This window comes from Macaca fascicularis, chromosome 18 (assembly GCF_037993035.2).
Source record: "Macaca fascicularis isolate 582-1 chromosome 18, T2T-MFA8v1.1".
Taxonomy (NCBI): domain Eukaryota; kingdom Metazoa; phylum Chordata; class Mammalia; order Primates; family Cercopithecidae; genus Macaca; species Macaca fascicularis.
The window spans coordinates 56,224,315-56,246,361 of NC_088392.1; the positions used below are offsets into that span (position 1 = coordinate 56,224,315).

Genomic DNA, 22,047 nt, shown 5'->3' on the forward strand with positions numbered 1-22,047 from the left:
ATAGGAAGGTCAGGGATCAATATCACCATTTTACATGTGATGAATAAGACAACACATAGTGAATTAATTACACAAAGTATTTGATACTATGAATTATATTGGATTTAGCCACTTTTAATCAGTAAAATAATCATTACATATATTATATACTGCATTTGATACACTAAAGATCCATTCATGAAGAAAATTTAAATGTTACTAATGCCAGAAAAAATAATCAGTAAATGAAAACTTGATTTTCACTGTCACTTCACATTACTTCACAATGTTTTCATTTACTGATTGGACTTTTCAGACCACTATGTTTTACTGTGATTATATTTAAATATTTAATTGCTATCCATTTTATTATTTACAGAGAACAGAAGAGAAATTCAATCAGAAAACATAAAATATAATGCAAGTAAAGAAACAGAGTAGGCTGTAAGTCCATGGGGAAAATCTGAAAAGAGAGTAGCTGTTGGACAAACCCTCTTAATCAAATTGTCTACAGACAAATCTACTGGCCCTTGTCTCACATATCCCATAGTTAAATGCATTCCAAACAAAAACTGAAAAATAATACTCAATTCAATGATTTCTTCCTGCAAGGTCTTCATTGGCTCACCATGCCTTACTGAACTCAATGGCTCTCTCCATCAACGCATGGCGGAAATATGAGGCAGTCACAGCCCTTTCCTTGTTCTTTTCAGTCTTCCTTTGGGTGAGGTCTTGGTGGCAACAGGAAGCCAATGAGACCAGAATCAAACATTTTAGATCACTATTTGAAGTATATAGTACAATCTCTCTTGCATCCCTAACTCCCGCCAACAGTTTTACAACTATTTACTATTAGGTAGGTGCAAAAGAAATTGTTGTTTTTGCCATTCCTTTCAATACCCAAACCCACTGAATAGTACCTGAGAACTATTTCAATAGTTCCATTTCAATAGTACCTAAGAACAGAACATTGATCCTTCTTTCTTTACACAGGGTTCAGCCTTCACTTACTTTTGAATATGCTTTTGTACATTCTTCTTAAATTTTGCAACAATAAGCCTCTTCTAAGTTTAAAGATGAGTCAGATATTCACTAGTCCTATCGTTGTGGACAACTCACTTACTTTTTCTAAGCCTTAGTTTATTGATTTGTGAAACAAAAGTCTAAAAGTATATGATCTAAAATGTCCTTACCAGAAACAAAATATAATTATCAGATAAACCTCATTCATGTCTTAGTTTGCATCCTAATGCGGTAGGGGCTGTTTTGAATGATCTGTTTTGAAAAGGAAGTTTGCTCTCAGATCAATTCTCACAAGCTAAATTGGGATAGTAATAAACAACAGTAAATGGTCCATGTAGAAACTAGTCCTGGCCTTCTTTTTGCCAAAGGACACAACTCCTTAGCTATTAAAAATTATGTATCCCCCTATCCTCTTATCACAAACGTACACTTTTAATAAAGACGAGAAATTGTTGGGGAAACTAGGTGGTTGGAAGTCGGGTATGCGGAAGACCGGATTTAAAACTTTAAGTAACTATCTGCTCCAAGTTACTCAAAATGCTTCAGAGACTATTTAATAATCCCCCATCACCTTCTTATAAGAAAAGGAGAGAAGACTTTACCACTCTACTTGCTATAAAAAGTAATTTATAAAACTTTGGGAATTAAGTTATAATTGGATGACTTATTTTTGGTAATATAATAAAAAAGAACAGAATTGAAAAATAATAAATAATTCTCATCTTAGCAATCAAGTTAAAATTTCGAAAAGTTAAATAAAAACAGAGTAAGCCATAAAAACTTTGGCAATTCCTACTAGTACTCCCTGTATTCTTGTTTAGTACTTTCCTTCTTGTAGTGGGGGAGAGTGGGAGAGGAGGCTTCAAAGTGAGCCTTGCTAATCTTAACATTTAAGAAATTAAGATCTGAGCTATTCTTTAAACCACCTCACTGACAACAACCTGTTCCAACAAATCTTAATTAATGCCAATTTTCTATTTCTGGCAAGCATCAGGTCATCTTCAATGAACACAAATTAAGCTATAAACTGAATAATCATTGTATGAATTGTTGTATTTCATGCAGATATGCTAGAGAATAACTACATTATGAATTTAAGACAGCCACAGTGGCCTGCAACATGCTCTGCTTGGCAATTATGCGTATGTCTTTTGTAAAAATAAAAAGAAAAGTGTAATGTTTTCAGACTTCCCAGTGGGAGTGTAACAAATGGGTGATAGGAGAGTGGTTGAGCAAGTGGTCATGATAAATATTCTGCTTATTCTCTGCTTAAGAACATTTCCTAAAGGATGCAGTCATGCTGCTTCGGAAACTATACTGGGGTATTCATTCATTCAGGCCTCCTTTTCTTTGCCTAGACACGTATCAGAAAAGGAAAAATGATGTTAATAACTTAGCCTCCCTCTACCTCCACCCAAACATTGGATTATCTACATTTTGTTAGCAATTATGATTTGACTAGTAACAGTTAGCAAGAAACAAGAATTTCAATCTATAAGTCCAAGATCAACAATAAAACCTTGAGAGTCTCATGAAGTCTTTAGTTCTCCCATTACCCACAGTATGTTTCCCACTCTCGAGGCACCGTCTTCTAAAAACAAACAGTACAAAGTTACATTTAAAATATGTCATGCTGCTGTCCATAAGCCTAAATCTTTACCCAAAATGATCCTCCTCATGTTAGACAAGCAAAAACAGTGTGAGGTTTTGCATCCTCCAAATGTAAGTGGGTTGTGGAAATTTTTTTTTTTTCCATTCTTCAAAACTATTTACAACTAGCCTATAAACTGAAAGAGTTTCAACATACCTGTCTTTGACAAGCCAGACTTTCATTTTGGTGAGTAATCATATAGGACAGCAACAATCAGGCAGAAAAACTGCCAACAGCAATGGGAGAGTGTTCACTCAATAGAATCTTATAATCAATACTTTTTTAAATCACAGTTTCATTAGACTTAGGCTACAAATGTTTAAGAAGGTTAAGAGCGATTGGCTTTAAGTCAGACATCAAATCCCAGGTTTATCATTTTCTAGCTCGACGAACTTTTTCAAATTACTCACCCTCATCTGCCTCTGATTCTTCACCGGTAAAATGGGGAATATAGTATCTACCCATCTCAAATCTTTGTTTCAAGGTAATTTATGTGAAGTCCTTGGCATTAAGCTTAATATAAAGGATCAATAGATGTTAGGTATTATTTTTATTATCATGTCCCTATTTATTAATTTACTTGACATACTACATAAAACACAGCATTTCAGCACTATGCCAAGAAAATTAATGGTACAAAGGAATGAGTTCCTTACCTTTAAGAGCTTATATTTGTGTTGGAAAGACAACACTTTTTAACATGTTGGAATATCATATACATGAATAATTCAAGAGAGAATTTAGAAATTCTCAACTTTAAAATCAAAAAATAACATTAAGTATGAGGCTTAAGACATCTTCACAGAGAAGAGGCTGAAAGACCTCATTAAATAACACAGAAAATGGTCTGAAATACTCAAAGGCAGAAATGGTATTTTATTCATCTATTAACCCCCACAACTTCTACAGTCTCAAGAACACAGCATGTGCTGAATAAATGTTAACGGAATGAACATATGCCTTAAAACTTCCCAAAAGTAATCAGGATCTTACACAGTAAACACTGAGTAGGCACTTAGTAGGTATTTAATTAACTTAACGGTAATAGCTACATCTCCACAACTTTATCTTAATTTCTCTGAGGTCCTCTAATTTCTGTGATGTTCCTCTAATTTGACAACTAACCACCCCGCATATATATACCTAAGTACTAAGAACAGGCCCAGGAGATGCATACTAGCAGACTAGAGAGAGTCCAGAGATCATATGGACATCTCACACTGCACCAGCACAGTCCATAACTTATTAAAAAAAGAAACTCAATAGAATAACGACCTGAACTCCAGTCAACAATTATCAATTTCATTTCTGCTTGGGTGTGTGAGAAGGCATAGGATAAAGAGTCTTTTCATCGTCCTAAAAGAACTAGGATTTATTTTTAGGAATTAAGTGCTATTGCTTTTAGAAAACCTGGCTCAACAAAAATAAAATTTTTATTCCTTCTGAAAACAAATCAACTATAAAAAGAAGTCCCCATGTGAGCATAACAACTGTTTTGCATTTGAATTATGTTGTCAAGTTCAAAACAATGAAGCAAAACTAAAATCATTTTGGCGAGTGGCAATTAAGGGCACAAGCAATAAAATAAGAGATGAAGAGCACCACTTAGAAAAAATAATTAAATAAAATCATCCCAGTTAAATGCCTATTCCTCTTCAAAGATTTTCACCTGCATAGGATACTTGAAAGACACACACACAATGTAATTTTACATCCATTTTGGGTCCTACTTCTGCACTGAAATATTTATAGAGTGTTCAGTGTTTCTGGAGTAAATTATACCTAGATCTTGATAAAGCTGAAATCACTAAAATTACCTTTTTTTGCTCAATTATATGGAAGAATGGAGAAAGAAAGTTTGACAGCATAAAAAGATATATTAAGAAATGGCCATTTCGTAGCTATAATTGCATAGCTTAGTGGTTATTGATGCCCTGAGGCATCGATATATATGCAGTCACCACAGCTATTTTTACCAAAGGCTTCAAATAAAATGCAAGTAAGTTTATGTTACGTGAATACACACATTATATTTGTTTTGTTTTATTTTGTTTTGTTCGAGACAGAGTCTCGCTCTGTCGTCCAGGCTGGCGTGCAGTGGCATGATCTTGGCTCACTGCAACCTCTACCTCCCAGGTTCAAGCAATTCTCCTGCCTCAGCCTCCCAATTAGCTGGGATTACAGGTGCAGGTCACCACTTCAGGCTGATTTTTGTATTTTTAGTAGAGATGGGTTTCACCATGTTGGCCAGGCTGGTCTTGGAAGCCTGACCTTAGGCAATACGCCTACCCTGGCCTCCCAAAGTACAGGGATACAGGCGTGAGCCACTGCACCCAGCCAATATTTGAATATAAAACTTCTTAATTTTATTGGTTTATACGTTAGGAATAACATATGAAAACACATATGAGTAGGCAAAAATGGAAGCATGGTACTGTGTTAAGCATATTGTTATAAATAACTTCCAAAATGAAATATGAAAAAATTCTAGAGATATTATGTTATACTATGAATTCTAAAAATCTTCCAAATTCTGAATCACGGTTATGGACTGAATGTCTTTGTACTTTCAAAATTCATACGTTGAAACTATAACCCTCAGTGTATCTGCATTTGAAGATGGGCCCTAGAGCGAAGTGATTAAGGATAAATGAGGTCCTAAGGATGGAGCCCTGATCCAATAGGATTGGTGTCCTTATAAGAAGAAACAGTAGACGGCTTGCTGTGTCTCTGTGCAGACATATGGAAGAAAGGCCAATGTGATGACACGCAAGAAGGCAGCCACTATAAGCCAGGAAGAAAGTCCTTACCAGAAACGGACACTGCCAGCCTTAATCTGGGCTTTCTGCCTTCCAGAACTGTGAGAAAATAAATTTCTGTTATTTAAGCCATCCACTCTATGGTATTTTGTTATGGCAGCTTAAGCTGACTAAGACAATCACAATTAAGTCTGGGAGGACTTAATAGTGATTAAGAGTCATCTTCCAAACTCACTGCATTACTGAGGCATTCTGTATAAAAAGTATTTCCTTCCCATTCAGCAATCCAATCTTACATCAACAATGGGATAACTACCAGAAATGTGAGTGCCTGTGCACGCACATGTGCGCGCACGCGCGCGCGCGCACACACACACACTTATTTGAATTCTTGTGGGGCTCGACTTCTACTTTTCAAATCACGAAAAAAGTAACAGGAGACATTTCACAATGAACCACAAATAGTCAACTATGGCTGCAATATCAGATGTTTGATTATAAAGGCTTTACAGTTACCCAAGACCAAGTCGATTACGATTGTGCTGAAAACTTGAAACCTGATCTTGCTGGGTAGCATTTCACATAATGATTTTCTACTCAGAAAATGCTGCCACAGTAATATATAATCTTATCATTCTCCTCAAGAATTACTTTATTTTGTCCCTACATTTAAAAAGTTTAAGTTAAAAGAAGCCTAACTTATTAGATACTACAGAGTTATTTTAAACAATTAGTGATATTCATGTGCAAACTATGACTTCTTATTTAATCAAGTTACACCATTTAACTCAAAACTAATTAAATATGTACAGAAAATATACAATGCCCCAAAACACTTTAAATGACATATTTTGGGTAAAACCAAATGTATACAAAATTGGCCAGATTAGAAATTCAAAATTTTATCTAAATGTAAGGTGTAATGTAGGCTTTACCATTCATACATAAGCCCTATAGTATCAGAATATTATATAATAGATTTATCCAGATACCATCTAACTAGAAAAAAGTACCATATTTAATTTAATCAAACAATCATCAAACATACAAAAGACTGTAGCTTTTGATTAATCACTTTAAGTGATTAATATGTGTGATACAGTCTCTTGAATTTAGGGATACCTCATGTTTTATGTGTTTCACTTTATTATGCTTCACAGATACTGCATTTTTTACAAATTGCAAGTTTGAGGCAACCCTGCATCAAGCAAGTCTATTGGTGCCATTTTTCCAACAGCATTTGCTCATTTCCTGTCTGTGTCACAGTTTGGTAATTCACACAATATTTGAAACTTTGTCATTATTATATCTGTTATGGTGTTCTGTAATCAGTTATCTCTGATGTTACTACTGTAATTGTTTGGAGTGTCATGAACAGTGCCCATATAAAATGGTAAACTTGGTCAAAATTCTATGAAGGCTAGGAGAGGTGAGGAAGCTGCAGAAGAAAAGTTAGAAGCTGGCAAAGTTTGGTTCATGAGGCTTAAGGAAAAAGGCCATCTCTATAGCATAGAAGTGCAAAGTGAAGCAGCAATTACTAATGTAGAAGCCCCAGCAAGTTGTCCAAAATATCTAGCTAAGATCATTGACAAAGGTGGCTATACGAACTAGATTTTCTATGTAGACAAAACAGCCTACATTCATTACTGAAAGAAAATGCCATCTAGGACTTTCATAGGTAGAGAGGTGAAGTCAACGTTTGCTTTCAATGCTTCAAAAAACAGGCTCACTCTCCTGTTTGGGGCTAATGTCACTGATGACTTTATGTTGAAGCCAATGATCATTTAGCATTTCGGAAATCCCAGAGCACTTAAACATTATGTTACATCTGCTATACCTGTACTCTATAAATGGAAAAACAAAGCATGCATGACACCACATCTGTTTACAAAATGGTTTACTGAATATTTTAAGCTGTTAAGACTTACTGCTCAGGAAAAAAAAAAAAAAAAGATTCCTTTCAAAATACTACTGTTCACTGACAATGTATCTAGTCACCCAAGAGATGAGGGAGATGTACAAAGAGACTAACGTTTGCTTTCATACCTGCTAAGACAACATCTATTCTGCAGTCCATAAATCAACGAATAATTTTGATTTTCAAGTCTTCTTATTTAAGAAATATATTTCCGGCCAGGCGCAGTGACTCAAGCCTGTAATCCCAGCACTTTGGGAGGCCGAGACCGGTGATCACGAGGTCAGCAGATCGAGACCATCCTGGCTAACATGGTAAAACCCCGTCTCTACTAAAAAATACAAAAAACTAGCCGGGCGTGGTGGTGGGCACCTGTAGTCCCAGCTACTCAGGAGGCTGAGGCAGGAGAATGGCATAAACCCGGGAGGCGGAGCTTGCAGTGAGCTGAGATCCGGCCACTGAACTCCAGCCTGGGCGACAGAGTAAGACTCCATCTCAAAAAAAAAATTATATATATATATACACACACATATATATATATATATTTCCTAAGGCTATATATATATATATGTATATATATATTTCCTAAGGCTATAACAGCCATAGATAGCAATTCCTCTGATGAATCTGAGCAAAGTGAACTGAAAATCTTCAGAAAAGAGTTCACCCTTCTAGATGCCATTGAGAACATTCATGATCCACGGAAGGTGGTCCCAATAGCAACATTAACAAGAGTATGGAAGAAGTGGATTCTGATCCACTTCAACACTTCAGTGGAGGAAGTAACTGCAAATGTGGTAGAAATGACAAGAGAACTAGAATTTGAAGTGGAGCCCAAAGTTGTGACTGAATTATTTCAATCTCATGATAAAACTTTCACAGGTCGGGAGGTGCTTCTTATAGATGTGTAATGAAGATAATTTCTTGAGGTAAAATCTACTTCTGGTGAAGATACTGTGAACATTGTTGAAATACAAATAAATGATTTAGAATATTACATTAACTTAGTTGATACAAAGCAACAGCACGGGCTGACTCCAGCTTTAAAATAAGTTCTACTATGGGTAAAATATTGTCAAATAGCATTGCATACCACAGAAATATTTCAGGACAGGAAGTGTCAATCAATACGGAATACTTCACTGTTGTCTTACTTTAAGCAACTGCCACAGCCATTCCATCCTTCAGCAACCACTATCCTGATCAGTCAGCAGCTATCAACATCAAGACAAGGCTCTCTCCACCAGCAAAGTGATTATGACTTGTTGAAGGTTCAGATGATTGTTACCATTTTTTTTAGATAGGGTCTCATTCAGTCACCCAGGTTGGAGTGGAGTGGCACCATCTCAGCTCACTACAGCCTGACCACATCGGCTCAAGTGATCCTCCTGCTTCAGCCTCCCTAATTAATATCTGGAACTACAGGTATGTACCACCAAGTCTGGCTAATATTCTATTTTTTGTAGAAACAGGGTCTCACTGTTTCTGTTGTTGTCCAGGCTGGTCTCAAACTCCAGGGCTCAAGTAGTCCTCCTTCCTTGGCCTCCCAAAGTGCTGGGATAACAGGCATGAGCCACCATGTCCAGCATAAAGTATTTTTTTAATTAAGGTATGCACAGTGTTTTTCAGACATAATGCTACTGCACACCCAATAGACTACAGTATATAAACACGACTTTTATATGCGCTGGGAAACCAAACAATTTGTGTGACTCCCTTTTATGCAATATTCTCCTTACTGTGATGGTCTGGAATCAAACCTGCAATATCCTCAATGAATGCCTGCATTATGGATTCCTTATTAAGAAATGCTACTATAAACTGAAGTCAGTTTTGAGGGAAAAAAAAAAACAGATTTGCAAAGGGGGAAGGAAGACTTAGGATAAGATGACCAGATAAGAAGATAGTGCAATAATCCAGGTAAGAAATGAAAAGTATCTGAAGAATTGCAAAAAGTATGGTACACAGAAAGAAAGACGTGCTTAGGAAATAAAACTAACACTACCCAGAACCATCTGGCCATGACGTCCGGGGAGTTAAGAATGGCACTGATTGAGATTTCTAATCTGAGTAATGATGACAAGTAAAATTTTATGTCAACTAAGAGCTAGATTATTCTCGAAGCTTGCTTATACACATGTACACACACAAATATATGCAAATTGCCCTGTGTTTCTGTTTAATAACACCATTGTCTCATACATCCCTCTCTAAGTAGCTGACTGTGCACACCATTTACACAATGAGAGAATTAGATGTTAACAAATGGCAGGGATGACACTGTGAGCTAACACTGTAATTCTAAAATGCCCAACACAAACAAACTAGACCACCATTTCAGTATTAAAGGAAGGGCGCCAACATGGAGTCTGCAGATAAGAATTGATTTTGCAGTAGAAATTACTTGCGTTTATTTCTTATCTCTAGGCAAAACATTGCAGTGGCAAGAAAGAATCATCTCCTAAAGCACTAATTAGCAACATAAATCTCACCAAGAGCAATGCCAAGAAATTTTATTGTTTGTCACTATACATGGTAATAGAATTTCTGACATGTTATCCCCCTAAAGAAATGCAACATCTTTAATAAACCACAGTACAAAGTGGAGATTTTAATTTCAGCATATCATAACAGAGATTGCAAAACAGAAAACATAAAAAGTCTTAAACAAAACGAGGTAAAAATAAATTCCGGAATTATCAGTGGAATAAAAAATTCTCATTGATACTAGAATAATGACAAAATCTGGGATGTCAATGCATGTTCTACATCACAAAATCTAAAATATGTCCATTATTCTGAGGAACACTAAACACAACAGATACTGTTTATAAAACTTTTTAAAATGTCCCTACTGAAATATATAATTATAGGTTGCTTCTCTGTAAACAGTTGATGAAATTTAACATAGTTTTTAAATCTAAAGTATGGCATCTCTAATATTGTTAAAATGTACCTCATAAATACTGTCTTGCCCTCAACCCAACAGAGGTTTTCTTAATTGCTTTGTGTGGTTTGTGTGTGTATATATATTTTAATTTCATGACCACTTCAGGCTCATTATAAACTATTTGCCTATTACCAAATAATATAAAACTAAATCACAGTTCCTGCTACATTAGTAACAGGTATCTTATAATGATAATGTCCAGCACATACAAAAATTATTCCTCACTGATGAATGGTTGTTTTGCTCTCACTACATAAGTCAGGTAAGCCTTACTCCATGACCTTGCAACCCCTGGATATGTTACTATTAACAGAGCACACATTTCTTTGGAAGCATCACTTGAAAAATTATGTGAGACATGGCATCAAAAAACACATCCTCAGGCATCAAAAATCCCACAGTCCTCTTGGTAAAGGAATGATAACTTCTGAACAAGCAAATCAAAAACAGAAAATCAGAATTGGAATGACCCCCAAAATCATCCAAAGCAACACTGTAACTAGACTTACTCCTCTTTTCTAAACAAATATTTTCACTTACTGCAGACGAGAACATACTCCACAGCAGCACCCTAACTCCCTGAGGAAGGAAGTGGGGATGTTTAGCTGAGAAGTCCAAAGAGGGATATCAAATATCCATCCACAAAAGCAGCAGACTGGAGTATTCACATTTTAATCCCGTTTATAGAAGCAGCATGGCTATTTGATTATATGATTCCAATCATCTGAAAAGCCTTCCAATACTTTGATTGATCAACTGTTGACAATTAATAAACATAAAGGAGCAGAAACCCTAAAAACACTCAGAATCAGTGAAGCAAGTACACAGAGGGACCAGAATAAAATGACATTAATAAAATCTTCTATCCTATTATACAGAGGGGAAGTAAAAATTACCAAGAGTATTTTCATAAGAAAGAAAACCAGGTCTTAAAAAAATCATTCTATTTTTTTTCAACAAAACCACATGTCCTTCTGCTAATTTATTATATTCATATTTCATACTTCTTTTTTACCCACATGGAAGGTACTTATTTCATTCTGGCTTTTCCAAATAGAATTTAATCCTACTGTACACATTTCATCAATAATATGGAGACACAGAACATGATGTAAAAAGTCCTATTTTTATCATGTCTACATGAACATTATATGATTTAAAGTGTCACTTGTAAAGAGGAAAACACAGCATACAATGTCAAATTTCACCTCAAATAACAGTAACATATATACTGAACACATTCAAATATCCTCATTAGTTTTGCCAAAATTACTAATGTAGTTTTTCTATTATAAGTTACAAGTTTAAACTAGTGGCTTTCACAGTGTTTGAAAACAAGCAACAGCACGATAACTTCAGTTGTTCACAGATAATCTGCTGGAAACTATCAGCATACATATATTTAATGGGATTTCCACAAACCTGTTAAGTTTCTTTTGATGTTAAAAATAACTACTATTACATATCATTAAAAACACAACATGTTAAAAAGAAGTTTCTAATTCTGAATGCAAGCCAAAGTCATTACTAAGCACCAGCAAATTAACATCTTGAGAATGAAGATTATTGACTAAACAACTATTTATTGAGTGTCTGCCGAGAGCCAGAAGCGTTAGGTACCCTGCCCTTAAGGAGCTCACACATAGGCAGGGAAGACATACAAAGACAAAATTACAGTACAGCGAGGTAAGCGCTATCGGAGACCTGCCTGACACATACAGAATGAAGGACCCCCATAGTACTTGACACAAATGGCCTTGCTTTGAGTACAGGTTGGAATGATGATGGTGGCTGAAGACCTTATCTTCTATTGTCTAGAAATGCTAGGTACAGTAGAGGACTGTTTGGGGGAGGACCATTAAAACATTACCTCTCATCCATAGAAGAGACCACCAGAGGGTTATGGCCATATTAGTAACTTTACAAGCACTTCCCTGTATTTAATCACGCATATTACTAATGTGCATTTCTTGAAACACATCATTAGTAAATACCTAGAAATCAATCAGCTATGTTTGACCTCATGAAGGTGGAATTTCTAAACTTTACTTAAGAAACACACATACAGTTACATTTCATTTACTCAACTACCTTAAATATTTGGAAAACATTTAAGAACTTGGAAAGTAGCAAAACAGTACATTAAGGAGGCAAAATAAGTGTCCATATCTGCTCCTTGAAACAACATCCATACATACAAGACAGTCCTAAACTCACTCAAAAGCTAGGTATGTTTATTTTAGAGGTGACTCTAACAAGAAAATTAGAACTAGAAAACAAGGGAACAGGGAGCACAGATGCATGAGTCGTAAGTAATGGATTACCATTGACAAGAAGGGGGAAATTTAAAGAAATAGAATGAAAAAACAAATGGGAGCACAAAATGCATAGTCTGAGGCCACTTGATGCAGAGCAGATTTTACAGAAGAAAACTTTAACTGTGTTCTCTTTCTTTGCTTTTCCTTTTCCTATTCAAACTGGTAATTGTGTGCAGGTACTTCACTAATACTATACTGGTTCATGAGTATTTGTAACAAAGGACTTTTTTCTTCCTTACAGAAGGACAAATAGTGACGCAGTGGGTGAAGTGGGGAGACAGATTCAATTTAGAGGACTAAGGAGTTACATTCCCCATTTCAGCGTTCTTTAATTACTCTTTGAAGAAGTTGGTTTTTAAAATTTGTTTGTCTTTGTTAACTACGCATGCTGAAAGCCCTCTTATATACCATTCTGGGAGGACCAGCATTTTGAAAATTTTGAAATAATGCTATAATATAACAAGTGTAATTAAAATGTTGTTGTGAGTCACAGTACAGGGATTTTTATATCTCCAGCTTCATAACAACTGATAACAGCAGAGTCACTCCTGTGGAGAAGAATATCTTAATGAACGAATTTCAAATGTCTGTTTTTAGGAGGTGCTTTTTATGTCCACATTGGCAGATTCCTCTGGCAACAACGCCCACATAAGACAGTTGACATCCTTAGATTTTTAGCCCTTCTTTTCTTTTGACTATGGCACAAATATTTTCAGTGCTTTCTAATTGTCATAAATATTTCCAGGGTTACTGACAGGTGGCAAGAAGAAAATTAATCTCCTGTTTTCCTGATTTTGTTCCCTAACTCCTTAAACTGACATCTGGGTTAAAATAGGATCTCCTTTAACAGAGTTGTTAGGTACTGTTAGCAACTAACCTGCCCACTGCTGCCTCCACTTTGTGGGGGAACAATTAGTGCAAACACAATGTGGTTATATTATCTTAGGCTACTTCTACAGAGCAGGCAGAAAAAAAGTCTCCAAAATAAAAAATGAAAATTTGAGCATAGGTTTCCTGTACCCCAGTAAATTGTGATGTCTATGGACCTACCTTGCAAAAGATACATTTTAAACAGCTAAAGGCTGATGTTACCCACACGTTAAAGTCATAGGAGTTATAGCTGAAACCTACTTTTCACAAAAAGTCAGCCTCAGAAGGATATTTATTTATCTTAGCAGTTTCTATATCCACATCAAATGAAAACATTCAAAAGGTAGTTCGGTAGGTTTAATTTCATCAAGTTGTGACTACTGTATGCTCAATGGCTTACAGATGGACAACTCATGTACACAAATCTATTCTATGTAACAAGGCTGATTACATACACATATGACAACATCATAGTTGTTTTATCCTATAGTAAACCTTTTTCTCCTTGAGTAATATCATCTATACGGCCCTAACTTGCTATCTAAAACCATAAAATTAATACCTAAGAATAAAGAATCATCACTGAAATATTATCTGGCAACCAAAAGGAATTCCTGTTATATGCTACAACATGAGGAAACCCTGAAAACATTATATGCTAAGTCCAATAAGCCTTTCACAAAAGGCTACATATCTATATTCCACTTATATTAAATGTCTAGAATAGCAAGTCCATAGAGACAGAAAGTGGACTAGCAGCTGCCAGACGCAAGAGTAGCTGGGATATGGAGTGACCGCTAATGGGTGTAGGGTTTCATTTTAGGGTGATGAAAATGTTCTAAAGTTTGATAACGTTGATGATGCAGAACTTTGTGAATATAACATAATCCACTAAACTGTACATTTTAAAAGGGTAAATATTAGGCTCAACAGTTATTACAGGATGCACCAAGTAGAGTTTCTTAAACATAAGAGGACTAGATTTTCAACCACATTTACTGGCACTGAATTTTATCAAAGTGAGCTCATCTTTATATCCTGGGATCTACCTATTAAACCTGTAAAAGTGTTTCTCTTTCACCACCTGGTTTCAGAAACACGATCTCCTCTTACAAGAAAAAGAAACAGGAATAACTTCAAGGAGGGGCTAAGTCACACAGTGCTGTTCTTTGTTAAGAAAGTACCTCCTGTATCAATCCATCTAATGTAATGTATTAAGGTAACAGGCAAGTCCAAGGAAATCTTAAACCATCCAACTACTTCTCAATTAGAAAAGAATTTGTGGGTAGTTACCCAATTCACAATCAACTACAGTATCAAAATCTAGATACACCTACTGCTTAGCAACGAGTGGCAATTACTATTTAATGAAAACAGAAAATGTTTTAAATATGGATACTGACCTTGTTTCTTTTAACCCTTCTTTCTGAATGACTTCCAATATCTGCTTTGCTGTCATTGGTGAGTTGGGGTGTTTTTCTAGTGCCTAAAATATAAACATAAGATTCCGAGATTATTGCACGGCAGCATACAAAATGAAAATGTATGTGAATCATGCATTCTCTGTTTATTTTACTACAGGGGAAGGGGCTTTTACATCAAAGTAAGAGTCCATCATACAGGTCAGGTGCCCAAAGGGAGAACGTAATTTTTTTGGACATTTAAATCGGAAATTTCTGCAACAAAAAGGGGCCATCCTTCAAACATGTCACAAAGGCATACACACCAAAAAAGAAATGTGAACCCTAAAGAAAACAAGTTAACAAATGTATATAATTTCCTTTATTTAAAAAGTTTCTAATATTTTATGGTGAAAGTCATGTTTTCAGGCTGTTAAAATGTTTCCTAAGATTCCAGGTCCTTGGAAACATGGAGCCTGAATACTACCAATAGAAGAGAACAGAGTGTGGTCACAAACAGCCTCACTGGATTCATGCCCAAAATATTGAAAGAAGCATACAGGAACCCAAGTAACTCATTACAGTGTGTTTTCCAGTTCAGCTCAGTTTCCTTTCCTTTGCCTTTTCCAATTAATTTCAAGTAAGCCCTTTCCTCTTCCCATTTAGCCTATCTCAGTCATATGAACTCAGTCCCATTCTCTTTCTCTCCTCTTCTGCCCTACCTATCTTTTGTGAAAGGGGTTCTTTTAAACAAAGGGTGTGGAATACACAGGACATAGTTGATTATTTCCACAGGTCTTAGACCATCAGCCCTGGAAATCAGGTTCCTTTATTTTTCCAGGGACTTAACCCCATGTGGTGGAAACAATAAACAGTAGTGCCCCTACTGTGCACCAACATGAACTACAGGGACCACATCTGGGTACAAGAAACAAGTTACACACATCTTCACAATGACCTACTCCAACGGTAGATGATACCTAATTAAAGATGCTATGCAGGAGCTTCATGCTCAAGTCATGGCCTCTTGTAACTTAGAAACACTAGAGTTCCAATCTATTATTATTTGAAGAATCATAATTATTAAGAATTAACAGGGTCATTCTGAAAATGTAAACTTGAAAAGGCTTCCAAATCTGTTCAAAATGGCTCTGTGATCTCTTATACTGTCAATAACCAAATTTCAACTGCTTCACAAGTGAAGGCTCTGTTCATCAAGGCCCTTCAGTGTGTTGCATGCAGCCTGCCCATCCTAACTTTTCAGATACTTTCCTATTCTCTCCTTTCTAGTTCCCAGGAAATTCCCCCTATTCCCAATCCTGATCAGCCCCGTCCTTACTCATAGTTGTAAATTCTTTAAAGAATACAGAAATATGAGCCACACTACAACAAGGGTATAGCAACAAGTATGTGAAAGGGAAAGAAGGAAAGTGGTCCTCGCAGAGGAGGACACCGTAGAGCTGAACTGAACACTGGAAAAGGGGAAACAGAAACATAGGCGAAGTTGTTTAGGGAAGAGGAGTATAAATATATTGGAAAAAAGGCAATAAGGAAACTGCACAATAGAGCTGAAAAGGGGGAAAGAATAGAGCACAGGGGAAAGAGGAAGAAGCCGATATGAAAACAAAAAGCTGACAGAAGTTTTAAAATAAGAACTGTAAGTAGAACAGTACATAATTATGAATTACTGAAAGGAGATGCTGTGTTCACATGGACTATATATAGGGTGAGCACTGCCTCAAATGAAAGGCAACGGGTCTCTCATAAAAGATATGGGCAGGAGGTCAATAGACACAGACACACAGGAAGCAAGCAAGGAAGAGGGCAACTGGAGGGAAAGGCATACGATGGGGAAAGAAGAGAAAGATAGGAGGAGGGTGAGAAAGGAGGAAAATTGAGCTGAACTGGGAATGTCTAAAGGCAAACTGATTAAATCTAGAAAGGGCCAAAGAAGAAACTCCAGTGTACTGGACAATGTTTTAACGGAAATTTGGGTGCACTTGAAATTGGGGTTACTCACTGTGGAGGATTCCCTGTTTCTCTTCCTGAGTACAGGCCCCTCAGCACACCTGGACAGCTCCTCCCAGCAATTGAGAGAATTTGGATAGCCCTGTCCCCTTCTCTATGACATCACATCCTACTCTACAAAGGAAGTAAAAGTGCCAAGAATTACATCATGAAGTGGATGAGAGGCAGGAAGGAAATGATGAAGCCACACAAAACACCAGAAGCCACCCTCAATTCCTGCAAGACAGAGAACAGAGACAGAGAAGGAGAGGTTCCTGGGTGCGAACAAGCTTTACTGATTGAGCTGTGTAAACATTAATAGAACAAAAGGTAAGGAGAAATTATCTTCACAGAACAAAACATTGATGCCATCAAAATAATGTGACACATGGCAGAGACATGAATCAGACTCACAGACAGCCATACTCTAATACACTGAGTAGGGCAAGCCACAGTCAGAGCACAATGGCATCTTAAGCTACCAGACCCAAACCTTAGACTAACTGTCCATTGCCCCCACAATCTCTTGACCATAAGGCACTGCCTGGTCTTGTTGTTGCTTACATTTTGGATGTTTGGTGGGAGATCTGTTTTTTTGTGTTTTTTGTTTTGTTTTGTTTTGTTTTTTGTTTTTTCTATTGTTACACAAGCAACTATTCATCAGGCTTTTCCATTAACTTCTACTACTTTAATGTTTAGAAATTCCTTTTATCCAGAGAGCATGCAAATACCTACAAGTGTTTCTTTCAAGTAGTTGTTTTTTAATTCGTCTGGAATTTATATTTTTTGCCAAGGTGAAATATTAACATCTGCCCCCTCCTCCCATAGTAAGCCTCACTTCCCCAACATAATTTGTTTCATACGCCACGCATGGCTAGTGAGGCATCCTCCACCATATGTTAAGAGTAGGGCAATGAAAACGTTTCAAAATGTGAAACCTAAATATAATTGTGGGAACCCAATATATAAAACACACAAATGCAGAGCTGTTCATGTTGAGCTGGAGATGAGAGAGCTCGGACCCCCACACTTACTCCCTCTAATGGCTGACGGCACTTCTGGGACTTTTAAGAGTCTCCAGAGGAAACTGCATAACGCTGTCCTTGGGGGGCTCGTCCAGGGGTCCCACTAGGTCCCACTGATCTTTCCATCAATTGCTGAGTCAACACTACACTGTTTTAACTGCTGTAATATTATAATACACTTCGCTCGCTGAACAGGACACTGCTCTGATTATTCCTTCTTAAGTTTCTAAATACCCACTTTATTTTTTCCGGATGAAATTGAGATTGGAATTCAACGAAACATCTAATTACATCTAATTAAATTCCGACGACTTTTATACATCATTCCAATTAAGATTTACTTTGTAACCTGTAATAAACATTTTATTATTTTATATTTTCAGTTGCAACTTCGAATATACTTTTTTCAACTAATATTTCCCACATTCTATTGCTAATACATATAAAAGTCACTGAATCAGGGTAATTATTATCTATATGAATAGTTAATTGAGTTAACAGTTTTAATAGCACACAGTATACAATCATGTTTTCTACAAATATTGTGAATTGCTTCTCCTTTATAATAGCTGTACGCTTTATTTATCTTTTCTACATTATTTATATTGGCTAACTAATCTTTCTTAGTCCATTTCAAAAAATTTTTGCTGAAAATTTGAGCACTTTACAATTCATTTCCTCAAAAACAGGCCCCTAAAACTGCTGAGTTTCGCTAAGAATATCTGTAGCTAGAATTATTAGAACTAGCACTGCCAGGAAGATTGGAATTACAAACCACTGGCCACATATCACTGTCTCTTCACAAATCAGAGTCTGTCACAGTGCTCAGTCTTTACATAAAATGTCCTTTCTTTCTTTGTGAAACAAATTGTTCTCTTGTGTTAAAGCTATATTTGTGATCTTACTATACTCAATCTCTGAGATGTCTTGCATCTCTTATATACTGAAGTCTTTTCAATTCCTAGTTACTTTCTTTCTTCTTCACTTCTACTCCATGAAAGGTTTCAAATTCAACACTGCTCTCCACAAACGGGACTCTCCATGCCTGGCGCACAAAGCATACACACAACTAGCTACGTTCCTGGTTGTGGATCTATTTTTCACAGGAGGTAAACAGATGTACAGAGCTGCCAAATATACCATTACATTCCACCTTCTTATCTAACTAACTCTATCAGGGCCTATCTCAAAGACTTATACATTCATACAGTTTTGAGGCAAGAGTCTCATTCCAGAAATTCCTCCACCCCCCATAGACTTCTACATGTCCTAGGATGGGGAGAAAAAATAAATACAAAAAAGGACCTGCAATACGTGCAATATAGATAAAGGAAAGAGAGAGACGATTGGCCAAATCATTTAGCGCCAAGTTAAGAATGCAATTTTATGTGTGTTAGGTTTAGTCCTTAAGTACCTTTTTGGTCCAGGAACACTGGCTCAAGCATATTAAGGCTTACTCAAGAATTCCTTGGTATCTCTCAAAGAGAAAACTCATTCTAAGTAACTCTAAGATAAACACATTGGATTAGTGTTCCTTTAAAGGTTAAAATTTTGGCCCTTCTGGACCTAAATAAAACTTTCTGAGAGAGCTTACTTATTTGATGGTAAAACGAAAAATAATCCCTACAATTTAAGTATCATTTCAATGATAGATGTTTACATTTGTGGAATTCTACGTGGGTATCAGTGACCAGGCTTTTTCCCTTTTTCTAACATTAATGTGCCATCTTCCCTTAATCAATACTGGCAGTTCATTAAAGTGTTCAGATGTTTAGGGCCTCATGTCCGAGGTAAACGATTTTGGGGTTATAACAACAATAAACCATTATATACCTCTTTACAATTACAAATGACTTTTATACAATGTATTTTATTTTATTTGCTTCATACAATACATATTAATTTATTTGATCTCAAAACAATTCAGTGAGATGCATAGAGAAGTATTATTAACATTCTCTGAGATGTGCAAAGCTGAATTGGCTCAAGGTCACAAAGCTAGTGAGTAGATGAACAGGACTTGTAGGCATGATGATACTGATGACAATGTTTAAGTATAATAAGAGCAGCTAATATTTATTAGACAACTCCTACGTGCTAAGTCCTCTCTGGGGGCTTTCCATTATTACAAAAGACTCTAGAGTTAATATATTTAACGTTCCCTATTTCTACTACTCTTGAAAAGCCTCAAAGGTCCATGTCATTTTGATGAAACGTGAACTTGGGTTACTGATAGTCTTCAGATGAGAAAATAAATTACATCAAAAGTGACAGCACCTCAGCAAATGCCCAGTATTCACAGCTCAATTAGGTTGTTCTTCACTCCCAGCGTATGTGGCTGCTGGTTGAAGGGTTAAAGATGATACTAACAATTTTCTGTTCTATTTAAATGTTCTTTATGGTAAAATTATATGCTATTGTATAGCAGTCCCCCACCTTTATGGCACCAGGGACCGGTTTCACAGAAGACAATTTTTCACAGAATGGCAGGGGGGAATAGTTTCTGGATGAAACTCTTCCACCTCAAACAATCAGGCATTAGATTATCATAAGTCAAGGTATCATTGCTCTCACAAACCCCAGTTCAGGAATTTCACACTTAAGAACAATCAGCCCAGACATGGTGGCTCATGCCTGTAATCTCAACAATTGGGGAGGCTGAGGTATGCAGATCATTTGAGCCCAGGAGTTTGAGACCAACCTGGGCAACATGGCGAGACCCTGTCTCTAAAAACTTAAAAGTAAATAAATAAAAATAAGCAAGGCATAGTGGTGTATACCTATAGTCCCAGCTACTTGGTAGACTGAAGCAGAAGGATTGCTTCAGCCTAGGAAATTGAGGCTGCAGTGAGTAGTGATTGCAACACTGCATTCCAGCCTGGATGACAGTGCAACATCCTGTCTCAAAACAAATGAAATATATGTGTGTGTGTGTGTGTGTGTGTATGTGTGTATATATATATGTGTGTGTATATATATATGAACAATCAGATATTAAATTCTCAGATAATGGTTTAAACTATATATTCCCTTGGTATAGCACCTGTCAAAATTATCATTAATGAGTGTTACCTTGTTTAATGATCTTCCTGCTCACTGTAAACCTCATGTATTCCCGGGCCTTGGTCCTGATTCACATCTATATCTCCAGATTGTAGCACTACTAACTAGGCTCCAATAAACAAAGACCAAGTTAATTTGGAGAAATATTTTGAGTCATTCTATATTTGGAGCTTTTCATAGAATAATAATGAAGGTTGTGAGCTCTGGAGGCAGATGAACCAGGAACCCCTACTCACTAGCTGTCTGATGTTAGGTAAGACATCAGAAATCTCTGAGTCATAATTTCTTCTCTTCCTTAGTCATAAAAATATTGTGAGGACTAAATGAGATAATGAATGTAAAGGACTTATTATTCCAATGAGCCAAATGACTGCCTACAGTAATGAGTGTTAATAAACAGTAGCTAATATTATTGGCTGGAAAAAAAAAGACTGGCTCCCTTTGAACACAGCCTAGAAACGCAGATTTTTTTCAATACCAAGAAGAGCACTACCAAAAAATCAGAGGAATTAAATGTGGTCTCTTTAAGATTTCCTAAGTAAACTTCACTAGCTACTACAAATCAGGCTAGCCACATATTCTCATCCCTCACTGCCTGACCACTTCCAAACGTATTCCACCAATGATGCACAGGAAAGCCTGCACCATACTGTGCCTGGTTTCCTCATGGCATGCTTTTAGATACTGTTCAGATGACTAGGAAGAAGAGCATACTAAAGGACCAATTATCTTGTTATGCTTGTTACAAATCAAAAATATAGAATACCAACAGTAACAACTTACTTCCAACAACATATACTGAAACTTTCAAGCAATTATGATATACGGTATCACAGAATATTCATGAGAAGGAAATTCTGTTTTATAGCAACATATTTTAGTTGCCCAGGGTCATAAAACCTGAGCACAGCTGAAAGAAATGATTTTTGGAGTTTCAAACAAAGCGGTCATTCCCTGAATTTGCAGATGAAATTCTATGTAATAGAGAAGTGAATTCTAATTTCCTGCGGGATTTTGGCAACTTTTTTGGACCTCAGTAAGTTTCTAATCATTTAAAACACTTCGCATTCCTTTTTCACACAGAAAG

The 22,047-nt window shown here is 36.4% G+C and overlaps 1 protein-coding gene across 2 annotated transcripts in view; it reads right to left on the reverse strand.

Moving 5' to 3' along the window:
• Positions 1–22,047, reverse strand: part of ASXL3 (ASXL transcriptional regulator 3) — a 176,265-nt gene that overhangs the window by 131,595 nt on the left and 22,623 nt on the right. For both annotated transcript variants that reach the window (XM_065533939.2, XM_065533938.2), the window contains exon 2: positions 14,869–14,951. In XM_065533939.2, coding sequence (XP_065390011.1) covers positions 14,869–14,951 — 83 coding nt within the window. The remainder of the gene's footprint in view (positions 1–14,868; positions 14,952–22,047) is intronic.